Source organism: Pteropus alecto, unplaced genomic scaffold, assembly GCF_000325575.1.
Source record: "Pteropus alecto unplaced genomic scaffold, ASM32557v1 scaffold190, whole genome shotgun sequence".
Taxonomy (NCBI): Eukaryota; Metazoa; Chordata; class Mammalia; order Chiroptera; family Pteropodidae; genus Pteropus; species Pteropus alecto.
Genome location: NW_006430462.1, coordinates 711158 through 726288, shown reverse-complemented (window position 1 = coordinate 726288; position 15131 = coordinate 711158). Strand labels below are relative to the sequence as shown.

The following is a 15131-nucleotide window of genomic DNA, read 5'->3' as shown; positions in this document are numbered from 1 at the left end:
ACTGAAGGAGAGTGTATAAACGCTTCTTGGCACACATGGGCTCATCTGTCCTTGTAACAACCCCCTAGGAGGTGATTTCCCGGAAGTCACACACTTTACAATTAAGTGGAGCGGGGATCCAACCCAGGTCTCTGGAAACTGAAGCCTGGGTGAGCTTTTAACAGCTGTGCCTCCTGGCTTCCTCTGCATCTGGGTGAGTTTTCTCCTCTACCACTCACCGCTGTTCCCCCTTCAAAAAATCACAACTCCATTCTTGGGCCCTAGAGTCATTCACTGGAGACGAGGGCTACTTTCATAGCCTGAAGAGAAGCCATGGATCTGGCTTCCCTTTGGAGTGAGGCCTCCTGGGTAGCACGTTAGCTCTGTTATCAGCACGTGCATGGCCATGGTAAGGCACCTCGTCTCTCGGAGGCTTCAGTTACCCCCCTGCAGGTGGGGTGTGATGAAACCCATAATGCCTGTCTTAGACTAAAAGCTCCACAAATAGCAGTTTCCTCTGCCCTTCCGCCCTTGTTCACTGGCTGGCAAAGAGGAATACTTTAGAGAACAGAGGTGATCATCACCAGGGTCAAGTCAAGTGCCAGGACCCCTCCAGGGCCAGGGCAGTCCAGAGCTTCATATGACTCTCCTGGGCTCTCGGCACTTTTGCTTTCATGGGCCCCTTCTATATGTATATATAATCAAAGTACCATAACTAGATGGCTTAAGCAACATAAATTTACATTCTCACGGTCCTGGAGACTGGAATTCCAAGATCAAGGTGTCAGCAGGTTTGATTTCACTCTGAGGCCTCTCTCCTTGGCCTGCAGGCAGCCACCTTCTCCCTGTGTCTTTCCTCTGTGTATTTGTGTCCTAATCTCTTCTTATAAGGACACTAGACATATTAATCAGGACCCACTCCCATGACTTCAGTAAACCTTAGTGAACTCTATAAAGAGTTATATGGAGCTAGGTCACTCTATAGTGACCTATATAAAGTCACATTTTGAGGTGATGGTGGGTAGGACATCAACATATAAGTTTTGGAGGAAGGGATACAATTCAGCCTATCATATGTATGTATGTATATATGTATGTGTGTATATATCTACGCGTGCGCGCGCACACACACACACACGTATATATTCATACACTATATTTGACCTAAGAGTTCTTTTTTTTTTCTATTCTGCTTTTTAACGGAAATGAAAACATTTCACAGGCCCTAAAGGCACCACAGGTCCCAGGCCCTGTTTCTCCTATGCCTAGTGGGAAAGTGGGGGTGATTTGGGTATTAGTGCACTGGGCTTGGTCCAAGGAAAGCTGCCAGAGCCGTCAGATGCTGCTGCTGCTTTAAAAATCTTGTCCTGATGAGCGCAGCAATGCTCCATGAATGTCCCAGACAGAGGACTCAGCTGGTCCCCCTGGGGTAGAGGCTCCTGCTCACCGAGCCCAGCGGACAGCAGCACTGAGAGCTATCATACGTCTTCCTCCAACTCTTCTCCAGTTTTTCACAAACCACTCCCATCAGACGTTCACCCAGAACACACCATTGAAATTGCACTCGTCTCAGTCACCGATGACCTCCACCTGGCCAAATCAATGGCCATTCCTCAGTCACACCTCACATGCTCTCTCAGCAGCATTTAATTGGGTCAGTTCACATTCTCCTAGATTACCTCCTACCTCCCTGGCCACTCCTCCTCAGTCTCTTTTGTGGTCACTTGCCTTGTCCCTGGCCCCTTGACACTGAAATGTCCCAGGGCTGAATCCTTGGCCATCTTCTCTGCCAACCCTCATTCTCTTAGTGACCTCAACCTCGGGTGGGTCACACGAGGCTGGTTTACCACTATATAGCATAGCACTCAGCATATGGTAACTGCTCAACACATTTGTTGGATACATGAATGAATGAACACATGAATGAATGAAAGCACACACCAGCCCACACACAGACATTTCTGCACTCAGATCTCATCCTGTGTGGGCCTCGTCAAGGACAGATTCCAGCTCTCGGGCTGGACTCAGCACCCTTCCCCACCTCATTCTCCTACCTTCGGCCCCAGGCCCTTTCTTCTCGAAGGCTGCACAGAGACGCTCGAGCACCACGCTGTCACTGGAGCCCTCCACCTGGACCTCCTCGTCCAGAACCCAGAAAAGGCCCCCAGCGTCCTCAGCACCTCCTCCAGCTGGTAAGCGGACCTGGCGGGAGATCCAGGATACACTGAAGGGCTCTGACCCCCGACGGACAACAGTCCTGGGCTTGTCTTCCCACCTATGGAAGGCGGGGGATCTGAGCCCCAGCCATCAGGACTTAGACAGACTGGCCAGATCCATGTTCCCACTCACCCCCCCATTCCCACTCACCCCAGACTCTCAGGGTTGAAACCGCAAAACTTGACCAGCCTCTCAGTTCCAAGGGGTCTGAATCCTGCCTCTGTCCTCACTTCCTGTGTGACTGGGCAACTGCGCTTCTCTGAGTCTCATTTCCTCTTATGTGCAATGGAGACTGGCAATACCTACCTCAGAGGGCTGGGTAAGGATTTCACAAGGGAAAGCACTGTGTAAATGACACACATCTTGGTACAAACAGGTGGCTGTGTGTATTTGTGCACAGCCAGACATGAAAGAACTCATTCCATCAGCATCACTTCCTCTTAGAGGTCTTTGAACTTTTTTTAAACTAAAATCTTGAGAGAAAGAAAAAATGCCCGAATAATGTTTCAGAGGAGAAGGTGAACTTGGTTCAACAGCACAGACATGGAATTTTAAATGCAGCTCCAAGCTTCAAAGACCATCTAAGCCACGCTATAATTTTGCACATGGGAAACTGGGAAAGGCCCCGGAGGTTAAAGGGCTTATCTGCGGGCCCATGATGAGTTGGAATAATCAATAATAACACTCAGTGGTTACGAAGGAAATGTGTAGAGTGACCAACTTCCCTAGATGACAGGGACTGAGGGGCTTCCCAGAGTGTGAAGACTTCAGCAAACCCCTGGCAAACAAGAACAGTTGGCCACCCTAACTCGGAATATTGGTCCATACTCTTCAGAGGCCCAGAGAAGAAAAGGGACATGTCTAGGGTCACATGGAAAGACATGGGCAGAACTGGAAGTGGCTCCCAGGCATCTTGACCCTTCACCTTGGCCCTCTTTATTGAGGTCAAAATTGACAGGCAGCCCATCCACAGAAGGCAGCTATTCCTAGCCACTGCCCAACATCTGGGGACATCATGCCTCTTCCCTCCTCACACTGCCTGGGTCATCTCTTCAGGACTGCCCCTTACAGGTAAGGAAGCATGACAGGGAGAGGGAACCAGCCTGAAAAGTGCCAACAAGATGCATAGGAAGGTGATGGCTGGCAGGGCTCACAGATGAAGGAGCTTTGCAGGGGCAAGTATAGCCCACGGTGAGCCACGAGAAGCCTTAGAAACCACCCCTGGCTGACAGGAGACAAGAAATGAGGAAAAGGGCAGCCTGTGCTATCAAATGGCAGGAGAAACGTGGCCTGCAGGTCACCTACTATGTGCCAAGCACCCTACCAGATGCTTTCCATGTCAAATCTCATCGACATTCGTGACAACCTCAGGGGATAGAAAGCTGAGGCTTGGAGAGGAAAAGTGACATGCCGAAGGTCACCAAGGTTGGACCTAAGCCTTGCAAGTCGAGTAAAATTTTTTGAGCGGTTCTGGGAAGGGGTTGACCAGAGGTGCAGGTCTCGGGTCAGCAAAGTGGGTTCTCAGGGTGGGGAAAGTGAAGTAAAGACTCAGCTATCCCCCAAAATAAAGTCTGTCTGCCTCCAAGGGAGGTCAGGGGCCCGGATCCAAGGTTATCCCATCCCCAGTGGCTCTATTCTCTCCGTCTCTGCTGGGCACAGCACTTTCATCTCAACATCCGATCTTTCCAGGCAAGAGCAGCTGGAAGCCACTGGTCGAGAACTCGGGACCACAGGCTCCCGGGTGTGAGTGCATTCTAAGACACAGACTCAAATGTAATGCAGAGGGTAGTTCTCACCCTAAGGAGATCTGGATATTCATTGCCCAGGTCACATCTCAGACCAATCGACACAGAATTTGAGAGTACATCCCAGATGTCAGTGTTTTTAGCAGTCCCTTGGTGATTCCAGGTGCAGAAAGCATTGACAGCTAGTAGCGTGGAGGCTCCATTTTGCTAATATTTCAATAAAAAGGCTTTATGGTTTGCTGAGGCCTCTGTTACCTGGGAGGGATTCTGATCCACGAGGGCCACCGTGGTCCCCGGGGAAGGCTCTGGGAGGTCAAACTGCACAGGAAGACCTTCCTGGAAAATCACAGAAATTCAGCGTTAGTTCTTTCTGTGAACTGAACAGGGTCGAAAACTTCTGGAGGAGGAAAGAGAAGTGAGGACTTTTCTTACCCCTTGGACTTTTTTAATTATTATTTTTAATTGTGGTAAAATATATATAACATAAAATTTACCGTTTTAACCATTTTTAAGAGTATAGTTCAGTGGCATTAAGAAATCACACTTAATTCCCCATCTTCCTCCTCCCCAAGCCCCTGACAGCTACCATCTACTTTCTCACTCTCTGAATTTGATCTGTAAGTATCTCACATGAGTGGACTCATACAATATTTGTCCTTTTGTGACTGGCTTATTGCACTTAGCATGTCTTCAAGGTTCATCCATGCTGTAGCATGCGTCCATAATGTCTTCAAGGTTCATCCATGCTGTAGCATGCGTGAGAATGTACTTACTTTTTATAGTTGAATAATATTCCATTGTATGGATAGACCATATTTGTTTATGCATTCATCCCCTGATGTACACTTGGGTCCCTTGCACCTTTTGATTTATTGTGAATAATGTTGCGTGGGTGTACAAATAGCTCTTGAAGAGCTTGCTTTCTGTTCTTTTGGTTAGATACCCAGAAGTGGAATTACTGTATAATATAGTAATTCTATTCTGAATTTTTGAGAAAACACCATCCTGTTTTCCATAGCAGCTGCACCATCTTATATTCCTACCACCAGCTATGCATAAGGTTTCCAACTACTCCACATCGTCACCTACACTTCTTATCTTCTGGGTTTTTTTTAATAACAACCATTCCAATGGTATAAAGTACTATCTCAAATGGTTTTGATTTGCATTTCCCTAAATTAGTGACATTGAGTATCTTTTCATGTGCTTATTGGTCATTTGTATATCTTTTTTGGAGAAATATCTATTCAAGTCCTTTCCCCATTTTTTAATCAAGTTGTTTGCTTGTTCGTCTGTTTATCATCACCCTTTAGCCTTTGAATAAGAAGAAAGGTTGTAGATCAACATTCTAATAACATCCTGAGGTTGTTCAACCTGTAAAGTTGTCAGTAATCATGATGAGAGCTTTAACAGAAACTGATAATTCAGTCTAAACTTTTCTAATATTTACTGAGTATCTAGTGAGTCTGGGTGCTAGAGGGAGCAAGCATAAACTATGGATGATATCTGTTGCCATATACAGATAGCCAGATCTAGACACTATGCACAAAGATGTTCATCACAGTGTTGTTTATAAGAGCTTCATCATGGAAATCACCCAGATGTCGAAAGGAGAGTTGAGAGAGACTCAGACCTCACCACTGAAATGCATGGTTACTAAGAGTCGTAAATGGAGTGAGGAAATGTGAATAACATAATGCTGTGAGGAAAACAGCAGATGCAAAATTGGGTACATAGGAGTTATCCAATATCTGTAGAGAAGACGAGATATAAAAAATGACTGCTGTAAAATACGGACAGCAGTAACAGTGGTTGCCTCTGGGTGGTGGGGATTAGAAGACTGTGTTTTCTGCTTCTTCACACTTACATTCACTTTCCAGTTTTTTCATTAAAAAAAAATGCATTACTTTGACCATCAGAAATAGGTGAAATATTATGGAAAAAAATGATAGCTGCTGCCATATATCGAATACCTGATAGATGAGGCCCTTTCTATTCAACGTCATTAAATGCTCAAAAACAGCCACTTCAGGAAGTGTGGTAAAAAATTATTATAAAAATAAACCCCAGTCTCTCCCCATCCCTGTATCCACACTCTTTGCACAGAGATATTGCAGTTTCTCCCATAGAGAAGTAGGACCTATTTCCCCATCCCTTGAGTCAGAGTTCAGCCCTGGACTTGCTGTGATCAACCGAATACAGCAGAAGTGACACTGCCAGTTCCAAGTCTAGGTCTCAAGGGGCCCTTCACACTTCCGCTAGCTCTCTTGGAACCCTGCCAGGGCCATGAGAACAGCCTGGGCTAACCTGCTGGAGAAATGGACATTCCTGGAGTGCAGGTGAGTCATCCCAGCCATAGCCTGCCTGGATCAGCTCACAGCCAGCTGACCCCCCAGACACTTGAAAGAGCCAGCCAAGACCATCAGAGCCACCTACCTAACCCGCATCTGACCACAGGCACAAGCGCTCTCCCAGCCAAGATCAAAAGAACTGTCCAGGCAACTCAGAGATTGATAAGTAATAACAAAATACTATTTTTAAAGCTGCTGTGTTTGGAGTAGTTTATTAGGTAGCATTATTGTAGTGAATGGCAACTGAGGTATGAGTATTACTACTTCTATTTTACATGTGAAGAAATCAAGGATCAGAGAGGGTGAGTGACTTTCCTAAAGCCGAACAGCTAATAAGTGACAGAGTTAGAGTCAAACCCCAAGTCCCATCAATGTCATTTCTTTGAGATTTACCCATGATGATGTATTCATGTTTACTGTTGTGCAGGACTGCAACCAAAGAAATGACTATAATGTCAATACCCATTATATATTGAAAAATGATTTGGTCATTTCTAATATTTTGTCATTAGCACTTGCTGGAGTCAAAGGGGTCCTCTTCAAGGAGGAAGGAGGGTGCAAATACCTGGAGTACTGGCAATGTTCTACTTTTCACCTGGGTGGTAAATGCATGAATTTGTTCGTTTGGAGAAATTCAATGAGCTGCACGCTTCTGATTGATGCTTTTTTCTTATGTACATTTTATATTTCAATTTAAACTTTTTTTTTTTAGGTGAGGCAACCCATGGTTGACCTCACAGATCTCAAAGACCTTGTCAGCTTACAATCCCTTATTTTTAAGTTTTTAATTTTTTTTTTACACCTAGGTGGTCTCCCATCCAAGTACTAACCAGTCCCACCGTTGTCAGCTTACAATCCCTTATTTTTAATTTTTTATTTTTTTTTAGACCTAGGTGGTCTCCCATCCCAGTACTAACCAGTCCCACCACTGCTTAGCTTCCTAAATCAGATGGGATCAAGCTTGTTCAGGGTGGCATGTCCGTAGACAGCTTAAACTTTTTTTGAAACAAGAAAAGAAGGGGCTGGCAGGGACATGGCTGTACATGTTTCCTGGTTCCTACACATAGTTTCTTCGGGGTGCCTTCTAAAAGGGGAATTGCATCTTCCGCTTTGCCACATTAAGATCGACATGCAAACCCAGTGTTTTCACTCAACTATACAGCATGGAGGGCTTTCCACATCGGAGAAGATGCAAGCTAACTGTTAGGGGAGGTTTTAGCTTCGTTGAGGTGGGAAAGGAGGAACAGGTCATTTCAAAGAAGGGTAGCAAGGCCTGGGAAGCCCCACGTTCCCTGGTGTTTATGGACAGTAGTGTACAGGGGGCCATGGATGGAGGCTGGGGAACAGAGGGAGATGGAGAGCCAGGCCTGGAGTTGGGGTTTTGTTCAGTGGCAGGCCGAACAGGATGAAGCCAAAGGTTACTGGGAGACTGGACTCCTACGCCATCTGGCCTCCCACCCTCCACTGAGTCCTGGTGAAGTCCCCTCCCCAGCCTGGCAATACCTCCCGGTGTCTCTCCAGCGAGGAGACGAAGGTCCGCTGGTAGAAAAGCAGCTGCAAGCGCTCGTGAGTGTAATTGTGGCACAGCTCCTCAAAGGTGGCGGCCCGGTCCTTGCCCTGGTGCCGGGGGTTTTGAAAGCCCGGAGAGTCCACCACCATAATGGAGGCCATGGAGAGATGATGGGAGGAGAAGGATCTGGGGAGAGAGGGGACAGGTCCTGAGACGACATGGCATCTTAGAGCCCTGGCGGTCCAGGCTTCGCATTCCCCCGCCACAGAGATGGAGAAACTGAGGCAGCATGCTGGGTGAGTTTGGAGATCCGGCAGATCCACTTTCAAAACCAGGCTCGCCAGTTAACCTGGGGTAACCTGGGGTAAGTTTATTAACCTCTCTGAGCATGGATTTACCCAACTGTCAAATGATGAGGGTTATCCCAGGGACTGCGATAAGAATCAAAGGAATTCAAGTACAGCAAGCGCCTCCCATGGATACAGACTTCAGGGCGTTCTCTCCCCACCAGGCCCAAAGTGGAGAAGTGACTTGTTTAAGGTGACATGGCATACTGGCTATAAAGTTAAGACAGAGCCTTCTTTTCTTTGTTAGTGATACATTGCAATAGAAAAACAATGTTGTTCGGTGCCTCAGTTTACAAAGTTTTTTCAAGCCATCATCTACTTGGATCCTCTCAATGAATTTATTATAGTGGACAGAGGAGAGATTATTCACATCCAAATGCAGAAGTTAAGGGACTTACGAGAAAGTCACATGCGGGCTTCAACCCTTGCTCTGCAATGGAGGGGTTATGTGTCTTGGGAGAATTGCCCAATTTCTCTGAGCCAGCCATGAAAAGCTTGGTGATGGAGCCAAACCGAGAGGACTGTTGGGGGAGTTGGATGTGATAAGGCATCCACAGCTCTGAACACAAGTTTGGCCACATGGAAAGTGCTCTGTAAATGCTATCTGCTGTTAATATCATTAACATGATCATCACACGCTTTGAAGGGCCCTTAGTTTAAACCTTAGCTCTTCCCAGTTACTGGCCCTAGTTTTCCATCTGTGTAATGGGGCCAATGAGATCAGCCAGTACATAGTCATGGGTGACGAGTAAGTTAATGCTCAGAAAGTCAGAGGCCTACTAGGTGCTCCTAAATGGTGGTAGTGGTATCATTCCCATGAACACACACATTTTACAGATGTGGCTCCAAGAACAAAACCATGAAGAAACTGCCCTCCACAGGCCGAGGCAGCTTCCTCTTCCTACAGTTCACATACCACCCCCGCCCCCGCCCCGTACTCCTTCCTCTAAGTGAAGATGAGCCCCTTGGTTTCTAGATAATGTGTTTGTGGTCTCAGATGGTAATCACTTCAGCAGTGAGAGAAGAGTGGATTCTGTGTCCCGGTGACATTGGAGAACCTGGCTGCTCTGTCGCTATGCACCAGTCTCATCCCCTTAACAGGATATCGGAAGCCTCATTACGCCTCTTGCTTTCACAGAAGAGGCAGGGGTTTGCCTGGGTTCTGGATCCACTCCACTAGAACTGGTTAACGATTTCCAAGGACGGGCTCAGAGCTCATTCATTACGATAGGAAACAGAGGCTCTGGTGCCTACAGCCCCACAGACACATTTCAGAGATGTATCCTGGCCCGTTCTGAAATTCTTCCCAGCCGTAAATTTGGGAAATAAATGGGTGAGAGCAATGTGATGTGTTATTCGAGGAAACCTGAAGGTGCGAGGAGGGAGTACAGCATTGTGTTTGCATCCCAGCTCTACTTCCCTGCCTTAGTGATGTCAACTGTATAATGGGCTAATGTGAACATTAAATGATATAAGGTGAATTAAACAATTAGTGCAGGCCATGGCCCTTAGTAGGTGTCCCCAAATCATTAGCTTTCATTATTGGTATATTATGATCATGACTAAGAAGATTTATTTAATCACATTATTTCTTTTTATCCTTGCAGTGACCATGAAGGGCAGAGCTATTTTACAAATGCAGAAGGAGAGATCAGAGAAGTGAACTGATTTGCCAATGTCACATAACCAGTGGGTGGCCAAGGTGAAATTTCAACCCAGTGCAATGTGGCTAGAAAACCCACCCTCCAGCTCAAAAAAAAAACCCACTCTGCCAATGTGCCCTGGGATTAGGCTCCTTCATGTACCTGCAAAGAGGCCAGTTTCGTGTTTGGGAATGGCTGCAGTTACCTGTTGATGAGTGAGACTACAGTGGCAAAGAGCTCTTGGTACAGGCCTGAGGCCATCCCCTCCACACACTCCACACCTGTCATCTTGAGCCCTGGAGTGGAAAAGTAAAAGGGGTTGGCATCTTGTGGTCAGGACCTTGCTGAAGACACCACTCCAGAGACATCACTGTTGGCCTTAGACAATCCCCCTCCTTCACACACATACCCCCACTACTGAAATTACATACCCATGTTCTTAGGACCAAGTGTCTATCAGGACCTCCAGGGTCCTCCATAACTTGGACCCACATCCTCTCCATTATGTTCTCCTGCTCGTTCTTCAGAATTCAGCTCAATGATACCTCCTCAGGGAAGCCTGCCTTGACTACCACCACAATAGGCCAATTCCTAGTTCTACTTTGCTTCCTTTTTAAATTAATTTTATTGAGGTATCACTGACATACAAAAAGCTGTACCTATTTAATGTAAACATCCTGATGAGTTTGAGGATAAGTATATGTTACCATAAACATAATCATCACCTCTAAAAGTTTCCTCCCTCCCTCTTTGTGTGTGTGTATGATACAGTTAACATAAGATCCACCCTATAAAAATTTTAAGTATACAATACATCATTGTTAACTGTAGGCACTGTGCTATATGGTAGACTTACTCGTCTACTGATCATCTCATCCATCTACTTATTCCTCGGCTCTCCAGGATTTATTCACCCTGTTTAAGTGCAACTATGTACCCTCTGATCAATATCTCTCATTTCCGGCTCCTTCCAACCCCTGGTAACCATCATTCTACTTTCTACTTCTCTGACTTTACTTTAGATTTCAGATACAAGGGGATCGTGTAGTATATTATTCAAACGTGCCATTTGCTGCTACGTGGATGAACTTTGAGGACATTATGCTAAGTGAAATAAGCCAGACACAGAAGGACAAATCTACCCTGCTTTCATAGCACTGGCCACAGCATATCTTTACTTGTGCGGTTATATCGTGTAGTATATTATTCAAACGTGCCATTTGCTACAACGTGGATGAACTTTGAGGACGTTATACTAAGTGAAATAAGCCAGACACAGAAGGACAAATCTACCCTGCTTTCAGAGCACTGGCCACAGCATATCTTTACTTGTGCGGTTATTTTATTAACCTGGGTCTCTCCCACCTGCGAACGAGAACGGTCTCTGAGTTTGCTGGCTCCCAGATCCCCAGTGCCTGACAAATAGTAAGTACTCTGTAAATGTTTGTTGTTCCCTCTTTCTGGAGGGAAATTTGGCTATTTTATGTCTGAAGCCATAAAATGTTCATGTACTTAGACTTAATAACTTCACTCTTAGGCTTTTAATCTAATGAAATATTCAGAGAAACAAAGATTTCTTAGTAGATATGTTCTCCCAATTGTTGACTAAATTGGCAAAAGGCACTTTTTCCAAACAATTTGAATATTCAACAACAGCTAATGAGTTAGATAATCTGTAGTCCATCCATACAAAGGAATGCTTAAAAGCAGGTATAGAAGACTATTGAATGAGATGGAAAAGTACCTACCTATAATATTAGGAGGAATAAAAAAGCTTAGAAAACTTATTACAGTTGTGGTCTCAATTTTGTTTACACACACACTCAGAGTTTCTGGTCCTATTAAAATAGCCAGCTTTGATTAGGGTGCCCTGAACAAAGTGGGGTGAGAAGTTGGGGTGGGCTGAGGAAGTGGGTAAGGATGCCAGATCACAAATTCTGATTCTTAGGTTTGGGTTCCACAGTTTCCAAATCTGCAGGCACTCCTGCCTGGAGAAATAGTCTTGCTTGTACCTTCCAGGCAGCCGACTGTAGCCCCAAAGCATTTCCCATCCCTTCTTTAACCCCACCCCCAACCTGGACTGTTGCTAGGCAACCCACAGCATCCCAGCATCTCTACTAAATCTGCTAGTCCCTGCTTGCTTAACATCTACCCTGGAGACCTCAGCCTGAGAGGTTGACTCAGCCTCTCAAAGCAGTGTGTGCACGTGTCTGTGCTTGAGTGTGTGTCTGTGCATATTTGTGTTGTGTGTGTCTGTGTACATGTAAGTGGCATGTGTTTTAAACATGTTTGTGAATGCGTATGGTGTATATATCTGTACATATGTGTTGTGTGCTTGTGTGTGGTATTTGTGTCTGTGATATATGTACATAAACTTGTACATGTGCCTGTGCACATTTGTGTGGTATCTGCATATGTCTGTGAACATGTCTGTATATGTCTGTGCATGTGTGTGTACGTGCAGATGCAGTATGTGCCTGTGGACATGTGGTGTGTGCATGCATATGCGCACTATGTATCTGTGTGCATATGTGTGCTATGTGTGGTTGTGCACCTATATGCACATGTATAAGCATGTGGTGTGTGTGTGTGTGTGTGTGCATGTGTGTGTGTGTGTGAGAAGAGGTGTAACCATAAGCGGACAACATCTCACACCTGGACCTAGAAGAAAAAATAAAAGGCCAGTGGAATTCAAGTGACATTAGCCATTTGTCCCTGGAAGCTGAAGTCCCTAGAAGGTGGAGCAGCTCTGACTACCCAAGGGGCCTCTAAGAGATAGGCATCAAAACTACAGTGCAAAGCGATGCTCCCCACTAACTCCAGACTCTGCGGTCTGCAGGAGAGCTGTTCTTAAAGAGTGCTCAGAGAACCCCGGCCTCCTAGGGGTCCCTCTGCTCTCACCTTCTGCAGCCAAAGCAGAGGCTGCCGACCTAACTTTATCAGGTGCAGCATAAAGCCCTCCTGCTCTTCCCCCCACATCAGTTCAAGGCACCTCCATTCCTCCAGCTCAGGCCAAAATCCTAAAAGCCATCCTGGTCCCTTATTTTCCTCCAGGGCCTGTGCTATTCTCTCTATTTGTAAACTGGACCGTGCATGTGTCTACCTCATCTCATCTTGACTACCACTTCCCTTGTACAAACGGCATCATATTGCCAGGTAACTTTTATAAGGTTCCTAAGGGCTCTCCTTTCTCCCATTCATTCCCCAATCTTCCTCCCCAGCCTTCCTGGTGGAAGGCTGCCTGGGTTTCGGCAGCCTTCACGATCACTGGAGACAGCTAACTATTCGATCCAAAGCACCGTGCAGGTAGAAGCCACGTCCATGTCCATTTCTGCCCACAGTGGCTTTCCCTGCACCTAGAAGGTCTGCATATAATAGACCCCCATTAAATCCTTGATGAATAGGTGAAAGGATGCTGGTGTCCCCAGAGAGGCAGCACTGCCATACCTGAGCTGGTCTCCTCGTCCACAAGGCCCCGTCGGCTCGGTCCACAGGTCACTTGCTCAATGATCTGTCGCAAGTGGTGCTTGAAGGTGGCTGTGTTCAGCTCCTCATACTCACAGCCCAGGGCCTCAGCTGCGTGGTTTGCCCACTCAAACCGCATGAACTGCTTCCGGCCCACTGTGTGAGAAAAGTATGGCAGTGAGCTCCTGGGCATGGGGTGGGTAGGCACCCAAGAGGACCTGGGAGGATCTCACCACCTCCCACCCTGTAGGCTACCCATTCTCAGCAGAAGCCTGAACAATTGCCCAGGCCTGGGTTCCTGGCAGATGGCCCCTGGGCAGGTGTCAGTTCTCCCAGGAGACATGTTTACTCTATTTTCTTGCCATTTGCATTGCTCACTTTTTAAAAGCAATTCAAAATTTCATGAGGAATACTCTAAATATGGAATTGAGGAATGGTTGGTAAAAGTGTGATTTATCTGTCCATATGTTCACTTATCAATTCATCCACCCATCTACAACCCCCTGCCATGCACCTACCTATCCATTCAACTACCTATGCAGCCACACATCCAACCGTCTAACCTGCCCTACATTTATTCAATACATATTTACTGAGCTCCTACTAAGTGACAGTCACTGTGTTGGCCACTGAGAAGTCAGCGATGAGCAAGACAGACAAGGCGCCTGTCCTCATGGAGTCTACTGAGGGAGTGAGACAATCAACAAGGAAGTGAATAAGTAAATAATTACAGGAGATAAAATTATAAAGTTATTTTTTTTCCTTTAAGGAGAAAAGAAAACAGGGCAATGAGATCAAGAGAAACTGAGAGAGTTGCTATAGATCTGTGATGGTGAGACAGGGCTTTCTCTGAGGATGTGATATGAGAACTAGGTTGTAAAAGGTGAGAGGAAGCTAGCCATATAAAGAGCCAGGAAGAGCTCTACAGGTGGATAGCAGGAAGAGGCAGTGCAAAAGCCTCGAGGCAGAAATGAGTGTGATGTATTAGAGAAACGCCAGGAAGGCCAGGTAGCTAGAATGCACAGAGGGGAGGGGAGTAACCAGATGAGGCTGAAGAAGCAATGAGGAGGAATGGACGGTTAGTTATAAGGCCGTTTTAGATCAGCAACAAAGACATTATACAACATGAACAACGCTTACGGTCAAATGCTAAGTGAAAAGCGAACCAGAAAACCATACCACGGTATGATATCAACTCTATATATCACTCTAAACCGCTATAAAAATAATAAAAAGAAAAAATGAAAACAAATAAAAAATATTCAAAAGAATGCACATGCAAATATTAACAATTACAGTTGGGTAGGGGCATTTTGTATTTTACAAATTTTGCACAGTGGTTGTGTACTAATTTTGTAAACCAAACAAAAAAATACATGATTTATTAAAACAAATAACAGTGCTATCCTTCAATAATTTTTTCCCATATCTTATCTCCCCAAGAATGTGTTTCCTTCTTTGAAATAAGAACCACAGCTGCCAACGGAGATTTCTCAATCTATCAGAAAGAGATCATGAGGGCCCAATTCTTCAAGCAGACTCCTTGAAGAATCTGCCTGGTTTAAGGCAAAATTGGAAACTTGGAAAAAACTGGGACTTCAACACCACCCATGGAGGAGGAGCTCTGGCCCCAGTCACTGAGTGGCCACAAATCGCCACTGCTCATTGAGGTCCTCCTGTTGCCAGTCCCTCGGCACTGACCTTCATGAGGACATCGTTTTATGATCTCCACTTTACAGATTATTACCATTTTACAGATGATGAAACTGAGGTCCAGAGAGGCGACATGGCTAATAAAAAAAGTCCTGCTACTTTCAAAAATGTTGAAGAAGATGATAAAAATGGACCCCATCTGATTCCACATGTCATTTTTC

The 15131-nt window shown here is 45.7% G+C and overlaps 1 protein-coding gene across 1 annotated transcript in view; it reads right to left on the bottom strand.

The window, feature by feature from the left end:
* Positions 1–15131, bottom strand: part of MYO18B (myosin XVIIIB) — a 228518-nt gene that overhangs the window by 164449 nt on the left and 48938 nt on the right. The window contains exons 12-16 of the mRNA XM_006904961.1: positions 13240–13413; positions 9998–10088; positions 7796–7988; positions 4197–4277; positions 2034–2181 (exon numbers count right to left, since the gene is read on the bottom strand). Coding sequence (XP_006905023.1) covers positions 2034–2181; positions 4197–4277; positions 7796–7988; positions 9998–10088; positions 13240–13413 — 687 coding nt within the window. The remainder of the gene's footprint in view (positions 1–2033; positions 2182–4196; positions 4278–7795; positions 7989–9997; positions 10089–13239; positions 13414–15131) is intronic.